We start from the raw sequence: 18,213 nt of genomic DNA, 5'->3' as shown, positions 1-18,213 counted from the left end.
TAGAAATGTATACTTAAGTACTTTGAGCTTTTGAAACTATAGCTTTCATTGTGGAAAACATGCTTATGAATGACAACTAAATTTGGATCAATGATCATGAAGAGATTGTAAAGATTGAAAAAAATAATGTCAAAATATAATACAATAGTTACACTTTTCCAAACCATGCTTACTTCTTTAGATATTTTCTAGAAATGTTACTTTGATGTGTTGATCCTAATGGCAAAGACTATATGCAATTTAGATGTGTTTTGATCACGTTATATTGACTTTTCCTCCAAAATATGTAATGTAATAGGTACAATAATCACATTTTTTAATTATGTCCTTGAATAATGTGTTAAATATTGATCTTTTGATATGTGATATGTGGACCCAGATAAAGTCCAATTTGGATTCAAAATGGTTGAATTATGATCTTTCAAAATGAGGAAAATATGACAATTTAGAATTCTTTTGGGTTGTAAGGGAACTAAATGTGGGTCTAGTTTAGGTTTTATTTGTTTTAGTCCTTAGGGTTTAGGCTACACATAGCGTAGAGGTGTCTTTGGTCAACTTATTGGCACTACCAAGGGTCAATTTTTTGGAGAATCCCCTTATGTGCCATCTGTTGAGAAATCGTATGTCCTCATTTGACAACTGGTCTTATCTAGCCTATGGAGGCTCTAGGATAGAGTAGAGGAGGAGGTGTCAAGTGGCCTTCTTTTCCCACCTCGAGCTACTGCCGAGCAAGTTATGTGTAGTCCATGAGGTCTATTGAGCTCAATCCAATGCTATAGGACTTGAATAGTAGAAGGCTTTTGAAGGCTTGGGGATTTTCTAATCTCGTTGTGATTACATTACCTTCCCATCCTGGAATGTGATAATGCTAGTTGGTGGAGCTAGCTACTCATGTGGTGTGAGTTATATGAACTTAATTAATTATAGGCTTAAGAGATGAATAGCACTTGAGGAGGAAACTTTCTTTAGAAGAAGTTATAGTATAGGATAAAATGCTAGTGTAGCCACTATAAAGGAAATCGCTTACCTGGGAGTAGTTCTAGTGATGATGAACATAGCCTAATAGGCCTAGGCATGGTGGGCTACAAGTCTATTAAAGAGAATGATGCCACATAGGAGCCTTAAAATGAGGAAATCTTGCTCCAAAAGAAGCCAATACATGATGTGTAGCCAGCCACTATGAAGGAAAGGGCTAAACTGGAAGCAATCAATGATGATGAACGTAACCAAGTAGGACTCGGAGCAATGGGTTGGAAGCTTATTGAAGAGAATGACTTCACGCATATGAGCCTTCAGTAAGGCATGGTGAGAAAGGTCTAGTATCGGGAATGAAGGTGGCTAGATCTAGGAAGGTGTTGAAGTAACACTGATGAGCACCACTGGCAAATGATTATAACTCAGCAACTCACCAACTATCTAAATAGAGAATGACTTGTTGCACTTGTTTAGTAATGAATTCTCTAGCTATAGTACCTTATACCATCTTAGATCTTCAAAACATGGTGATTCAAACACACCTAAGGCCACAAATGCACAAAAAAAACAAAGGTACTCCACACTTTGAGAGGCCCATTAAAAGTTGTGTACATCTCAAGAAAGATACCTGTAAGGACTATCAAAATCTACCTTGAATCTTGAGGTAAGTATTCAATGATGATGACGATGACTATGAAGAGGGTCTCTCTCTCTCTCTCTCTCTCTCTCTCTTTTAGAGAGTCTTACAAAACACTCATAAACCATTACAATAAGCAATAAGAGCATGAACTACAAGAAAATTCATAAACTTGTTCCTTAGCTCAAATTTTTAAAAAATAAACTAATAAATGAGGAGGAAATGTGAATGAAAGACGCATACAAGGGTGCATAATGGTCTTTTCTTAGCTTTTTGGAGGCTCACTTTGTGCACTCTAGTTTTATTATGTGGATACTTTTTCCTTGTGCATGGATAACCATGTGCTCTTTAGGCAATAGAGAAAAGTTTTGCCTACAAAAGTTTTCATGTTTTAACTAATTATAAGTGCTATTTGTTCAATCGAACATTTACATAACTATTAGGTCGATTGTGCTTTTATGTGAGGATGATTAATTGTTCATTATTCTTCATATCCTTGCATGTGAACATTTGAATTTCTCACCTTGCATGATGAGGAATCCTTATCAATATTGGAGTAGCAATCTTGTGTTACTAGTGACCATATTGTGAATCATTGCTCGTTGTTTTACATTTGTTACTATTTTCAATACTCATTGCCACACAAGTATATAACCCGACTACCCATTGGTCATAACAAGATTAATGTGATGGCTACTTAATTATTAAACTATCGTTCATCAAGACTATGGGCCATGTCGACCAAGATATAGAGCGTAACCCGAAAGGATTCACACCATTCATTGCAAGCCCGAGATGTAAATTGCGTGGCTCCCGCAAAGTCCGACCACATGTGCTTCCATACACATGTTGTCCAGCCACATGGCTCCCTCACAAAGTCCAGCCACATATTGTCTATGTACTTCCATACAACACAATTTGCAAGGATCCTCAGAGTGTCATCAATGCTTGAGGGGTGCACTACTTAGAAACCCAATGTATCACGTGCGTTCAAGGGGTATTTTAAAAACCCCTCAATTAACCCAATGTATCACGTGCATATGAAGAGTAAATTACCTTATATATTGGTAATCCATAAACATATAAGGTAATCCAATAACGTAGTCAGTATTGGTAGCATATAGATTTATTTATACATATTGTTTCTCAATATCTATCCTCTCACTCTCTCTCCCTCTCTCTCTCAATCAATCAATCAATCTATCTATCTCAATCAATCTATCTATCTATCTCCTCCCTCTCTCGCTCTTTTCTCTCTCTCTCTTTCCCCCCTTCCTCTCTCTCTCTCTATCTCTCTCTCTCTTTACTGCCTCTCTCTTTTGCCTCTCTCTCTCTCTCCTTCTCACTTATCTCTTGCTCTCTCTATCTCTGTCTTGTCTCTCTCCCTCTCTCCCCTATTTGTTATGATTGCTCAAGGTTCATTAAGGACCCAAATACTAGGGGGTAAAGAGGAAAGAAAATATGCATGCAAAAGAGAGAGAGAGAACTTATTATCATATTAGGATCCATATGATTACTTTCTGTTTTCTAAAAAGGTGAAAGAAAGTACAGCTACTTTATTTTATTTATTATTTATTTTTTAAAAAAAAGGTGAAAGCATCGAATAATCAACTTAAGATGCATTGGATTAGTTTTGAGTTTTCTACAAAGGTTCAAACTTTCCAGGTCCCGTTTCTTGTTCTCTGGAGTGGTTCCCATTCTCGTCGGGAGGCATGAAGATATTCAAAAGTTCTCTTTTCAAGGGAAGAAGATATTATAAAGAACCACACGACTGTCTCCTTCTTTTGATTATTGCAGAAAGGGGAGGAGGGAAATTGAAGGCTTACATGGTGATGCTGTTGGGGACACCACGGTAAGTGAGGCCAGGGCCACCAGAGGCAGGAGCAAGCAAAGTGTAGGGGAAATCTGCAGGGCCAGCACGATGGTGAAGCTGGTGAGCATTGGCATTGTGTTTCTCCACTGCTTCTTCTGCTGCAGCGATGTTGCGACAGAAGGTAGCATGTGCCTCCAGCACTCGAGAGTCTGTTGTCCATTGAGCATCTGGGCGTTCGCCCAAATATTGCTCCTCTTCCATGTGATGAGAAAACACCTCAAATGCTGCCATGCCCAGCGTTGCTTGCCCGAACGACGCCACTAAATCGAGATAGAACTTCTTAGGATCCGCAGCCAACTGCTCGAACTCAGGAGAGCCCTCCTCAGGAATCAGTAGCCGGCCGATTCCCGGGGAGTTGGGCATGTAGCCTCCATACGCATACTGCGTGAAGTTGACGGTAGAATGGTAGCCTGATACTTGCCAGATGATTGTAGTGAGCGCCTCCACGAGTTCCTCCACTTTGTGCATTTTCGGCCACCACGGAGCATCGGCAAGATCTGCGTGGCCTTTGGTTCTTATCTCCTCCCACCAGCTCTGCAGCTCCACATCCTCTCTCAGTTTCTCATTGGTCTTGTAGTAAACTTGCACGTACTCCTTCACCCAGTGCTCGATTGCTGCCCACAGCTCCAGACCATCTACTGCCCATGGATAATCCTCAATGTGCAGTCTAAGCCCATGCTTGCAGAAGGGATCCTTTTCTGCCATTCCCCTGCACAGCCACAGCCATGCGCTCATTAGCTTTTTGGGTGCTGTCAAGACTCGTTAATCCAGCAAAACATAGATATATGCACTTTATTTGATATTCTGCTATCGGATGACCGATTGCTTATGTAGCTAGAATGATCAACGTGCAGGATTGTAGCTGTCGAGTTGCCATATATATGATCAGAAAGAACCCAATTCCACTCATCACATACCTTTTCAATAGGTCATTTGGTAGTGCCTGCTCGTCGAACCGCCAGGTCTTGTACGCATCCGCAGATATGCGTAGACAGAGTGACTTTGGGCTGAAATTGGCGGTGGATTGGATCAGTGTCGTCCTTCCTATCACGTTGATGTTCAGTGTATCCTTGACATGCGGTGCTAGTAGCACATGTACAGGATGCAAAACGCTTAATTGCCTGCGTGTAGCAATGACAAAGGCCTCCATGGAACCATGGGTTCTTAGCCTGCAGGCCATACACAACAATTGTTAACAACTTGGTTCCATTCACCGGATGATCAAAGATTGCAGGTTGACGATCTGGAGTAAAATTTCAGACCAATGGCTGACATATTCATAATATGCCATGTCGTTCATGCAAACGTGTGCTTTGGCTAACATCCATAGCCAGCCAGGGACTCCCGACTCCAGCGGATGAGGGGTAAACACTCTGCTCACGGATTTGTCATCCTTCTCCTTGGGAGGTAGGCTGAGTTCAATGGCGGCAGGTAAGAGGATTCCAGTTTTGTTGAGGTAGAAAATGGTTCGAGAGGCATATGCTTTCGCGTCCCCTGCGTTGATTTTGTTGATGTAAGGCATGAAGCTATCGTGGTAGTCGAGGATATAAAGCCGTTTCTCCTCGATCGCCTGCGGAGTGAGTGAAACATTATGCCAGAACGGATCCAATTCATATCGTCTCTAGAAAAATGATACAATACTTGCTGTGATTCTGCCAATCTAATGAGAGAAAATTGGCTAAGTACCCTTTCTACGGTTGAGCCTTCAAGCTGGCTACACAGATGTTCAGCAGTGATGGAAGATGTGGGCGTCCCGTACGTCTCAGGATCCAAGCTGCTCACCGGTGGGAATACCTGTCAAGCACACCTCCAACCTGAGCTCACAATCGGATTTCTCTGTGATCTATCCAAACCCGCACTTGCAAGTTTGAAATTGCCTACTCCTCCCTGCAATTTTACCTCCAGCCGCCGGATCACCATCGGATTAGCTCCTGCAAGTCTCTGCCGTGCAAACTCCTGGTCCGATTTCCATCCATCGCTATTTGCTGCCAGCACAATTGAACATACATAGCTCAACTAGCCAGCATCAGCTGTGTTTCCACATCGATCTTTCAATCTTTGCAGTAACAAGGAAGCTAATGTCCGAACGCTCTCACCAAAACAGCAAGATCTTGCAAAGCTATGTGCGTTGAAGCAGACCTTGTACTACACCAGGAGCTGGAAAATGCAGCACGGTTCCATCGCTTGGATTGCGGACCACAGTCGATCCGCTTTTCGTGGATCGAAGGCCTTCAACATAGAGGCCGTTTATCTCGTCCAGGGACTTGAACGACCTGCCAACGCTGAGGAGATTCTTCAGCAATGCAACCACGTCCTGGCCGACGCATTTTGCTACAGTAGCCATGAACATCGCGTGCTTCGTAGGGCTGAATGTGTCATCTCGGGGCAGATACGTCTTCAAAGGACCACCTGTCTCCTCCAACAAAGGATCTTCACGGAAAACCAAAAGGCGATAGTTGAATACACAGAATAATTTACGCTAAATGCCACTATCACAGAAATTCCCAAGTTAAGTGGCTTTGACTTACCGGAACTCAAGAGCTTTCCTCCTGTTCGACACCTGCGAGGATATGGAAGATCCGCAGAACCTCCCAACGAAAGCTTCTCCTCTGGTTTGCCCATGTCACTGTACACATCGTAGTCGTAGATGCGTTCACCGGCTACTCTTTGCCCTTTTCCATCTCCTCTCAAACATACAAGATCCTCGAGCCTGAACTTTGCTAGAGCTGGAGGAGTTTCACTCGGCAAGTAAACCTGCAAGAGAATCCAACCTCAGCTAGCAGTCGGGAATGCCTCATGCTGTTAGCCACCCGACAAAAAGAGTCGAAGTGCAAGTGCAGAGGGAGGAGCACGAGCCTGATTGGAAAAGAAGACTCGAGGTTTCCCAAAGTTAAGCTTGGAGTCCACGATCCAAGAGTAACAGGGGAAATAGATTTGAGTAGCGTCTGGCAAGTCCAGGCTGATCGATTTCAGGAAGAACTCGTTGGGATGCTGGCTGTCGATCAGGATAGCTCCGGGTTTACCGAAATCTTCGGGCACAGAGAATTGAACCTTGAGGCAGGAATCGTTATCCTTCACTTCACCTCCAGACAATTTCAGATAGGATTCCGGACTGAGCTTTGCTTCCTTCGTCTCTGCACAAGTCCGAGCCAAGAGGAACATCAATGAAGTAGGCAGCATACGATTTCACAGGACGAGGGGGGAGTGTGAAGTGATGCTTACCTGGATCGACATCAAGACTGACAAGAAACATCTTCACTTTCTGGCCTTTGATTAGATCACTGAAAGCATGAGAGGCAAGATGGAGCCAGCCCTCCTTGAGGATGTGCACAGTGGCATTGACGGAGCAGAGCTCACCATGGACCGAGGAAGAAGAAGCCTGCGTGGGCATCGCGCCCGAAAAGCGGAGAATCGAGCGAGATGAGTGTTGGGCTGCGTCGTGGGGAGGGGCACAGCACTGGAGCTCCTCAGATAGCCAAGCCACTGCCTTGATGGGCAGATCAAATGAGGCAAGGGGGCTACTGAAGTGGGACTATAACGTGAAGGAAAAGAGAGAATGGTGAAGCATGAGCTACAACAACGCGGCAGCTTTAACGGCACCGTAGCTCTCGAGATGATAAAAAATTATGCATGAATCAGCCAAGCCATGTGGAACTTATGAGGCACAGGCTTTCGAGATAAGATTTCTCGTGCTGAAAAAACAAATCAAAACAAGGACAACTCCGTGGGGTTTTCCATCTCAAAAGTGCCGGTTTTGACACTCGATTTCGCTAAATTCATGGCGTTTTGCCACAAACCTTTGCATAGCATTTTGATTACAGCCAAGATTTTTTTATGACAGCCTAGACTAATCTCAACGTTCACGGATTAGTTGGATATCTTCAACGAAAGCCAGAGAGGATCTGGTGTATACAAAGAATTCTCGAAAGCATCGATCTTTGTAACGCTACGGGCAGAGCCCTGAACGCTGTAGTATCCACAAATCTGTTGCCGTCAACGCTCTTCAATAGTAATGAAAACGGTGCCCCTGGCGACGGTGACCGTCACAAGCTAGCACCCGCTGAAATTTGGAAAAACCTGCTAAGATTTCACCAGTCTTTAGCTTATTGGCTAACATCCTCTCAAAATCAAGATCGTGGGAACACTCTTGGCTAAGATTTTGAGACGCCCATCAGAAGTGGAGGAGGCAATCAAGGCAGGAAATCGACGAACGTTCATATGTGCACTCTTTGCAAATCCATGGCAATATTCCGTCTCTCTGGATGCAAAAGATTCTTGAAGAGATCAGTTTTGGTCACCTTCTTTGATGCTTCCTCCTCTTTTTCAGGTTAACTTAGAGAGCTTCAGGCATATGAACAACAACAATCTGCCATTTTTTTGCTACATTGAGTTACTTGGCATTTCTTTGGCTGCTGAGCGAGTGGAAGAGACAATGAGATGTTTCTTCTGTACCCGTTTTACCAAATACCGTAATGATCCACCATTCCTTTTCATGGCGAATTGACTTTCGAAGCAACTTCTCGTGGGGCCTGTCACCTGTGAAATCTCGTGGGGCCTGTCACCTGTGAAATCAAATAAAGATGCCCTACAAAACGATCACTCATCTAGGGGCTAGAGCCTATGATACATCACGAAAAGAAACCCAGGGGTTAGGTACATATATTTGCAAAAAGGTGCCATTGAAAGAGAACCTGATGCCTCATTGTTGTCTCCCTCATGATACTACCTATTCTCTTTTATAATGCCCTCCCTCTCATGAGAGTCCGCTATATGCTCCTTCTCTTCCCTCCTCAAGGAGAGACTCAAGAGACTTGACTTCTCCAATCCCACCTTCTCCCTCTGTATTACGGACCGCTCTTTGGTTTCCGTTCATCTTGCCTTATGGCATTCGGACCCCTTACATGTTAGTTTTGTGTGAATAGAGTCAACCTAGCCCCGCACCAATTTGGCCGGTACAGTCCTCCTACATGTGTGTTAGCACAAGCTTTGCTATCTGCAATTTATTATATTCAAGACATTGAAAATGCATCACCTTTAGTGTTGGACCTTTGCCTAAGTTCAAGCGTTTAGGCAATTGCCCAAGTGTACATTGCATCTGCAGTGGTAAACAATTGGTACCCCGTGCGAATCCATTTCCTTGGGCAATCAGTGAAGTGGAAAGGCTTAGCAAAGTGTGCTTTGGATGATCAAATCACGTTTTTAGCATTTGTGCTTGAGACCAAACTAGCCAAATTTACGAATTACTAGGTATGTGAGTGTGAGATTTGAAGAATCTCGGGTGGCTTTGGAAATATGGCCTTGGACTTCCGGCTGCTAGTACGATCTACTTGGAAGGTTACATTGCTAAGAAGAGTCTACTTTGAAGAGCAATGACAATGGTATGAATGAATTGAATTTTGGGGAGGAGTCAGTGGACAAAGAAGCAAAGGTAGATGGGAAAGCATTCAACAGCAATCGGCATGCATGGAGGGGCTAGAGATGGAGGTAGGGGAAGGGTTTCATGAACTGGGGAGAGTGGTGCATGCAACCGAGAGGCGGGATGGGGGGCGATAGTGTAGGGCCTCGATCGGCAAGTGTGGAGACAGAACACATTGAGCATGGGAACTAGCAGGAGAAAGGGACTGGGAAAAGGAGGTTGCTACTAGCCGAGGGCGGGTGGAAGAGAACAGGGCAGCAGATGGGCACAGCAGATGGGCAGCTGACCCCGCAAAGAACAAATTTCAACTGAGGCTGTTAATGAAGGAAGAAGACCTGGCGTGATTGTCACGAGGGCAAAGTTCACACCTAAAATTTTCACTTTTCCTTTGCTCCCCAGGTTGGTGGTCCCCTACCAGGATCCAAAGATCGGCTTGACTGAGTTTTGAATGAGCTACTGACTGGAACTCCACCTCACTGAATGTCCTTCACCTTCACAAAGGTTCCTTGACCTTCTGATGCTCAGAAGAATGGACTAGAACTCCTTCTGCAAGAAGCTACTCGTGATGTAGAAGCTCTCCTTCACATAAAGCTTGCCGGAGTGCCGTGTACCAAAAGGAATGCCTTCCTGCCTTCTCAAGAGACTCAAGACATGCGGGGAAACACACCTGTGTAATCAAAATCTGAAACCCCCAAATCTGGCTAGTTGTGACTAAGATGGCTAACCGGGCAAACTGGCAGAATGGCAAAAAAATAGATGGCGGTGCCTCCAAAGATCGCGATGTGTGCCAAAAAAAAGTGCTCTCCATGGCGAGGATTGAACTCAGAATCTCCTAGTGGTTCAAACACGAACGACCAAACTCTGGGCTAGCCAAGGGCTCTAGTCTTGTTTAATGTAACCAAGATGAACCACTTTGTTATATGGTGTTCCCACCCAAACACAGGCACTCTAAAAGACGCTCTACGCACCGTCGCACCAGATCGAACTCAGGACCTCTTCGTTCGCACGTGAGGCGCCAACCGCTGGGCTAGTCTTGGTTAGTGTAACCAAGATGCACCCCTAATTTATAACTTGTATTAGTTGGAGAAGCAAAAGGGGGTCGGCCCCTCGTCGACTCGCACCCTATCTCCTCTCTTAGTGATCGAACCCCTGACCTTTGCACAGATAGACGAAATTCCTCACGGCCCGGCTAACCACTGGGGCCGTGGCCTTGCTAGAGACTCCATGTGCACCACAAGCTTATATGCCAGCTATGGTTCACGGGGCCACGACGACCTCTCCTCCTCCATGCACACGTCGAAGTGAGGTTCCAGCTTGTCACAATGTTTCTGTGGATCAGTGGGAGCTTGTTGAGAAGTGGATACTGACAAAGAGCCACTCAAAAGATCGAATGGGCTGGTAGAAGTCCTTCTGCGCAATTCCGTCGTTGAAGTCCATCAACTTGAGAGAACCAAAAATAGTCAACAATTGTGACTGTACATGGGTGGCGTATGTGCGTGCTAGAAGTATGTAACACTCTTGAATCCGAGGAGGAAGATCACTCTACCAAGTGTCACACTGAGTGATGAAGTGCAAAATGCCAAGAGAACTGAACTGGTGTCAATGTCAATGTGTATACCAATGATAGATACGATGGGATTGACGCAGGCTGGGTGGCAATGGCTTGCTTGGCTTGGTGGACTTGGATCTCCTCTATGGCGGTGCTAGTCCACAACTAGATTACACGTTGATGCGATAAATGTAGCAAAGGAATTTTATCTTAATTCATTTTAGTTGCTGGGTACGTTGCAATTGATTAGGAGGTAGTTATGATGATTTGGTTTTAATGATGTTGGCCTATGGAAATGTCAGATGGTAGATCCAAGGTGCTCAATATGTAGAGCGCGAGCTAGCAATTATTTTTGCTTTTTGGATCACCTCCAAATTCCCCTTGGATCAAAAGTTATGGCTCTTGGAAGGATGGCCAAATTTTGATTCAAGGAGGTGATGATTTGGCCTATGGTGATGTGGCAATCTGACATGGCAATGGTGATCACATATTGTTTACAAGGTGTGTCTGTGAGGCACTGTGTGCTAAGGTGGCAGGTTGAGGTGGCTAGTGACATGGCATGATGACTAGACACTGAGTGTCACATACAAAATAAAAAGTGTGCCTGTGTAGAGACAACTTTGCCCAGGAGGCACTAAGTGTGTCATTGCAGTGTGGCCAATGACAGGATGTTAACCAACCCTATCTAGAAGACTAACCCAGAGTAAACTCCATCGGAGTTAAAATGACCATGGTTAAATTTTGATTAAGCCATGGTTAGGGTTAACCAACCCTGTCCACTTGTTGACCAGGGTAGCCTGACCTATCTCAATGGCTAGCCAACCCTGGTCTAGCCTTATCTGCCATGTGGCATAAAGCTAGTGACTCTGGCCAGATTCTGTTAGAATCACGGAGATTCTGTCATCGTTTTCCACACTTCCGTTTGCATGGAGTCAGACGTGATCACTTGCCGGTGCATTGCAGGTGCGTCGAGGGCCATTGAGGGTATCTGTGAGTGAGCACTGGAGGGTTGCGAGCGTTGATGAGTAGCCCGTCTACATGGTGAGCCTTTGAGAGGCTCGTTACGTGTTGTGTGAGTGAGCACTGGAGGGCTACCAGCGTTGATGAGTAGCCCATGCTATGTGGTGAGCCTTTGAGAGGCTCGTTACCTATTGTGGGCAGGCAGTATAGTGAGAAGCAGTTGGAGGCCATGCTGCTGAGGCGCGCCTTGTGGAGCTAGAGATGGAGTTGAGACTTTCGTTTGGTGTAGAGGAGATGACTTGCAGGTCGTTGAAGGATTGCGGTGCCAAGGTGAGCATTGAAGGAGACGTTGCTTTGGCGGTGTAGATGAGGCAATGCTGGAGCGTAGCTCATGGAGAGGTCACCTTGCAATAGGAGCTTATGGCTACCTGGACAACTGCTTGAGCTCGGCTTTGTGTGGCTCAGTGAGCAAAAATGATTGCACCACTGCATTCTGGCACTTATGAGGACACGACCATTACTCGACTAGAGCTTGGTCTTATGCCATTGTTGTTGAGCGCTTGCAGGGATCCGTTTAGTCTTTGAGTCGGTTGCAAGGGTAGAGTGGGTTGTAGGAGTAGTAGACCTAGGCGCTGCAACCGAAGGCCTGCGGAGGCCATGGAAGGGCCATTTGGAATGAGCCAGTTGTTGGGCGTTGTAGAGGAGCCTAGTGATGATGAAAGAGAGCTAAAGAGTGTTCAAGTTGAGGCATTGTAGGAGCTTGGGATTTGGATCCCACATTGTCTGCCAGGTCTGCTAGAGAGTTGTTGTGGAGTATGGAGCTGTCGTGGAGTTGTCGAGTCATTCTTTGAAGTCACAGGTTTAGGGACTTTGTTGGAGCAGAACATGCAGTAAGGACAGCTATTTGATACAAGATTTTTGTATCCTTTGTTGCAAGTGATTCCTAACTCAGAACAGAAGAGGGATTCTTTCCCACTGAATTGAGAGAAAATCTCTCATGAAACACTCTCAAACACAATGAACAGAATTCCTCTACAGGACTCAATCTCTCAAAGAAACATATGGAGCTTCGGAACAACATGACTTGACCTCCTTGAAGGAGAATGGAGAGATTTTTGATCCAAAATGGAGAGGAGATTGAGCTCTACACAATGAGCTAAAGAAGTCATGAAGATGCCTCAAGGAGAGGGGGCTTGCATGCCTTGATGGAATAAGGTCTTTCACTCTCTCTAATGGAAATCTCTCTCAATGGAAAATGCCTCACGGAAGGAGGGCTTGACACTCATAAAAGGAGTGGGAGCACCATCGGCTCTGATACCATGATAGCGGAAGTGAGAGAGAGAGAGAGAGAGAGAGAGAGGAGTGCACACGATATAGCTACCTGTACACTAAGTGTATTGACAATGAACATGAAGATATACATGTGAACGCCTTAGGGTTAGGGTTAGGATTTGCCCTATGCCCTATGTGGATAGTGCAATTTACACTATCTTTAACACTTTCAGCAAGGATGCATGGGGCAATTAGCACAATTGGTGTGGGATCAGATAGCATGTGCAACGCTAGAGCCAAATTCGCATGGCAGACAGTGATTCCTTTGCATGGGATCAGATAGCATGTGCAACGCTAGAGCCAAATTCGCATGGCAGACAGTGATTCAGCCTCAATTACATGGTGGACTGAGCATCATTGATCCAGAGATGCAGAGCAGAGCCCTCTTGGGCAAGTTAGTGCTTCGAGGTCTCACCCTAGGCATGAAGCCCTAGAAGCTCATCCTTTAGAATGGGCTTCTTAGGAGTAATCCTCACACAAGTGGACAGAGGCAACAGTCACATAGATAAATCTTTTGGTAGGCCCCCCTCACACGGAAGGTCTCCCCCTTGATGTGAGGAGCCTCTTTAGAGTATGGTACCAGCTAACCAATAGACTTATTCAAGCTAGCCCATCATGCAGGCCAGAGTTTGAGCATTAGCCACTTATATGGCATCCAAAGGTCTGGGATGTAGGGATGTATTACTAAATGGCACAACAAATACAGTAACTATCCAAATCATGTTATCATTTGATTTGACATGCTACATGACCCAATTTGAATTTGTCAGTAAAAAGATATAGGGTTTCAAAATTTTGTAGTATGTCAGTTATTAGTTCTATGTGAACAATTTCATGACAGCTACAGAGTACACTCTTGCCTACAATCAAGTGTCAAAGATCTTTCCAAGAAGCAAGCTGCTTGTGAGCCTTGAAGTGGGTGCAGGGGCCAATGGGCCTACAGCGGATGTCTTTTTCGAAGCCTTGGAAGAGCTGTTGGAGGAGGAGGGATCAATGCCAGGCTTGTTCACCATAGATTTTACCACAAAATTTTGAATGCCATGGTCTCCTATCTTTTGTCCCAAACCCAAATGAAGGCCTAAGAAAAACACTATTTTTTATACGACACTTATTTGCAAAATCTTCCAACTTGTAGGAGATCGAGCTAATGCACAAGAGTGTGAGTGAAAATGTATAATAGAGCTTCTAGCAACACAACAAATGGTGACGAGCCTTTATTCAAGTTATTTGGGATTCTATTGAGCTACAATAATGTTGATTTAGCTTATTGAGGGCCATCAGTCACTCAATCAATGTTCTTCCAAAGGTAAAAGAAGGCACAAATGTGCTATTTTTGTGGAGCTCTACTCAAAAGATTAAATTTTTTGAAGTATCAGAGTGATTGTTGTTTCCTCTTGTTCATATTCTAGAATCATGCCAAACAGAGTCAAAATTGATTCCTTATGCAAGGTCTCTTTCCTTTGAATCTTTTGCTTCTATGTATTGGATCCATAACTTTTTGAATCTAGCCGCATCAACTAGTCTAGTAGCATTCTGAACATCAGGCAATAAGAGAACCGAAGAGTCCAATAACTGAGGTCTAGATCCAAGATAAGAACAAGAAGTTTGTGCAAATCTATCTATAAAACCACAAAATAGTATTTCAATGAAGAAATACAAAATCAAAATTTAGATTTGATTCAGAGAGAAAAGCTTTGATCAAAGAATTCTTGTATTTGTGGGTGGAAAAGTTTCTAAAAATAGTGACACATGTGCAGCAAGCATATGCATGATAGGTTCAAAGAGAAAAGGTTTGATGGAATTCTTGAAGAGTATTCTTTTAATCATGGAATAAAACACCTTTAAAATAAGTGACACATATATAGCAAGAATGTGTGTGATAGATTCAATTTGAACAAAAATTAGAATTGGATGACATCAAGAAAAAGGTAAATCTTGGGATCTTTTCCCCTAAAGACATGAAGCTGAGAGGCATTGTAAATGGGTAGTAGAATAGATTTGGGAATCAACATCAAAAGGAAAGCCAAGCCAACTTCATCAAACTCACAAAACCTCTCCGAACTCATCCTTACCATTCTTAGTCTCTCAAAATCCTTGATCTTGATTCCAGTACACACTCCTACCCTCAACTTCCTGCATCCCATCTTCTATCTTCTATCTTCTAGTCACATTCCCCTTGCACACACTATCTATCACTCTATTAAGAAACCATGCTCAACATCATGTGATCATATGTGCATAGCACTAAGCCAATAGAGTGCTACAAAGGAAGGGTTACATGCTCTAACCCTAACCCTAAAAGGAATTGCATATATTCTGCAATTTCAACTAAATCTAGTGTACAGTTAGTCATTTGTGGTGTGCTCTCTAGGTGTGCCCTCTCTCCTTGTCTCCACTCTTCTCCTCTTCCCTCTTCATATTTTATCATGGTATCAAAGCATGGTTCTACCTTTTGTTGAGGTGCCATCCTTCTTATGAGAGCGAGAGAGATCAATTGAGAGATTGAGACCAATTGAGTGAAAATCCTTTCACTTCTATTGAGTGATAGAGAGACTTTCTTTCATTGAGACAAAATTTTCATCATTCTTGAGAAATTTTTAGTCATTTCGTGAGTGTTTATGATAACATTGAGAGAGAGAGAGAGAGAGATTCTTTGATTAGAGCTTATATTTCATTGAGAGGTTTGTGAGGGAAAGAGTCTTGAGAAAGAGAGATTTATGTTTATTATAATTCATGTAAATCTTTTAGTGCTAGGACAGCTCAACACAGTCAAGACATCAAAAGAATCATGGGATATGTTTGCAGCTCTCTATGAGTCCAAGAACACTTCGAGGATTCTCACACTGAGAAACTAGATAAATCAAAGTTTCCGCAATAGTAGTGAAACCGATCATGCTTACGTACTTAGGATCAAGGATTACAACAATCAACTCATAGGAGTAGGAGAGACCATGAATCCAATAGAAATAGTTTAAGTCATCCAATAATAAACGAATCTAGTCTAGAGTATTGCCATCCAATGATAAACACTGACACTGTAAGAGCTCCAATTAGTTTTACTTGGTGAAGAAATCAAGATGCAAGCCATTCACACACGCAAAGTTCATTCCAATGATCAAGCATTCACACCTTTAGATAGAAGTAGAGGCAGAGGCAGAGACAGAGGTAGAGGAAGAGGTAGATCATTCCAGTGAAGTGGTCATCATCAACAACAAAATTAGCATCAAAGTCAAAATCAGCATCAACATCAACATCAGCATCAACAAAGAGGAAGTCATTCCAATCAAGGAAGATTCCAAGGACGAGACAATGAACGTGTCAAACATTTACTGCAACTATCGTCATAAGTTTGGACACTATGAAATGCTAGCTACAGTACCAATTTGCATGCCATGTCAGCTCAATCGCAACAGATACCACTTTTTGCAAAATGGCACAAGAGATATGGGCATGTCAATTTCAAAATCTTGATAGAGCTCAGAAATCAGAATATGGCAATTGGAATTTCTAAGCTTCAGTTTCTTGGAAAAGTTTGTAAAGCATGCTCCTTTGGGTAAAAAAAAGTGAACCAACTTTGGTAGAAGCACCTCTCTAGCACAAGGTATTCTTGATTTGATACATACAGATGTATGGGGTTATGCCCAGACCTACAGCATCAATGGTTCACTTTACTACTTGACTTTCATCGACGACTACAGTAGATATTGTTGGATCTACTATTGGAAAGAGAAATCTGAGGTCTTTTCCAGATTTCAAGAATTCAAAGCCATGGTTGAAAACCAAACATGCAGAAAGATCAAAGTCATGAGATCAGATAGAGGAGGTGAATACATGTTTTCAACATTCATGAACTTTTGTAGAAGTCACGGCATTAGAAGCATCTTCCAAATCAGTATTGGGCAAAAAAAATAGCCACTGCAAACTACTTGCTTAATTGGCTTCTGACAAACCGATTCAGGGTATGACACCGTATGAAGCATTCACTAGACACAATCCATGCATTGGGCATCTCTGCATATTGGGTTGCATATCATATGCCCACATACATCACGATCATCGTAAAAAATTGGATGTGAAGTCACGTAAATGCATCACGGTTGGCTATAGAAGAGAGCAAAGCATAAAGTTGTATGATCCCATCAACTGCAAGGTCATTATCTCCAAAGATGTAACATTTGATGAGGAATCAAAATGGAAAACGTCAAATACACAGAAGATGAACACATCGATTACACAATCCTCTACAAAAAGGTTTGATGAACAAGAGCAAGAATTGCCAAAAGCACCCCAAGAAGAGCCACAGCAACTCAGATAGACTATTGGGGAAAGCAAACCACCTGCCAAATTGACATATGCTTAGAAAGGTAAAGCAATTCAGGTTGAAACTACCAATTATGCTCTTATGACTACCGTCATGGCTATAGAAGAGCCAGTGTACTTTGAAGATGCAATTAACAAGCCAAAATGGCAAACTCCTTGGAAATTATGCGACCTTCTACCAAGAAAGAAGGCCATAGCAAACAAATGAGTCTATAAAGTGAAATACAATCCAGATGGAAGCATTGAGAGATACAAAGCTAGACTAGTTGTTGCAAAAGGATTTACACATCAATATGGTCAAGACTATCATGAGACATGCTCCAATAGCAAAGATGGATTCCATGCAGTTCTTGATATCACTAGCGATACTCAGTAGATGGAATGTGTACCAGAAAGTCTACATGCAACAACTAGCAAATTATGTTGAACTAGGAAAAGAGAATCAGGTTTGCCATCTCAAGAAAAGTCTCTATGGCTTAAAGCAAGCACCCAAAAGTTGGTACAATAGAATCAACAAGTACTTTGCTACTTTGGGATACATGAAATCCAATGCAAATCATACTCTCTACTACAAAGTTCAAGGGGAAGACATTACTATTGCACTTTTGTAGGTAAATGACTTGATTGTGATAGGAAGCAATGATAGCTTCATCAAAAAGTTGAAACAAGACTTATCTGTAGAGTTCAACATGAAAGATCTTGGACATATGCATTCTTGTCTTGGGAATTGAGTTTTGGAGAGATTCAGACAACACTTTTATGAGTCAGCTAAAATATGTTGATAGTCTCCTAAAGAAGTTTCATATGGTAGATTGCAAGATTGTAGCCACTCCCATAAGGCAGATTTTGAAACTTACAAAAGATTCAGAAAAGCCTACAATCAATGATAGGTACTATAGGCAGATTATCGGATCTCTTATATATTTGACTATCACACGGCCATATATTTGTTATGCAGTAAGTTCACCTTCACAATTTATGGAAAATCCAAAACAGTCTCACTAGAATATAGCCAAAAGAGTCTTGAGATACATCTGAGGTACAAGACAGTTTGGAATAGAATACAAAAGAAGTCATCCAAGGTTGCATGGATACTGTGACAATGGCTATGCTCGAGATCATGAGACTAGGAGATCCACTCAGGGATATGC

At 43.0% G+C, this 18,213-nt stretch overlaps 1 protein-coding gene across 1 annotated transcript; it reads right to left on the bottom strand.

The window, feature by feature from the left end:
* Positions 1–3,213: 3,213 nt before the first annotated feature.
* On the bottom strand, positions 3,214–7,028 carry LOC147886876 (linoleate 9S-lipoxygenase-like). The gene is made up of 9 exons (XM_087394117.1): positions 6,708–7,028; positions 6,342–6,619; positions 6,014–6,239; positions 5,625–5,915; positions 5,385–5,470; positions 5,172–5,279; positions 4,748–5,055; positions 4,403–4,654; positions 3,214–4,194 (listed from the first exon to the last, which is right to left on the bottom strand). Exons 1-9 carry the CDS (start codon positions 6,874–6,876, stop codon positions 3,435–3,437), a joined length of 2,478 nt encoding a protein of 825 aa, XP_087250243.1. The 5' UTR covers positions 6,877–7,028; the 3' UTR covers positions 3,214–3,434.
* Positions 7,029–18,213: the final 11,185 nt, after the last annotated feature.

The sequence above is a fragment of the Dipteris shenzhenensis genome, chromosome 23 (genome assembly GCF_047967505.1).
Source record: "Dipteris shenzhenensis isolate YYH24624 ecotype China chromosome 23, Dip_SZ_1.0, whole genome shotgun sequence".
Taxonomy (NCBI): Eukaryota; Viridiplantae; Streptophyta; class Polypodiopsida; order Gleicheniales; family Dipteridaceae; genus Dipteris; species Dipteris shenzhenensis.
This window is presented reverse-complemented; position numbering and strand designations above follow the sequence as displayed.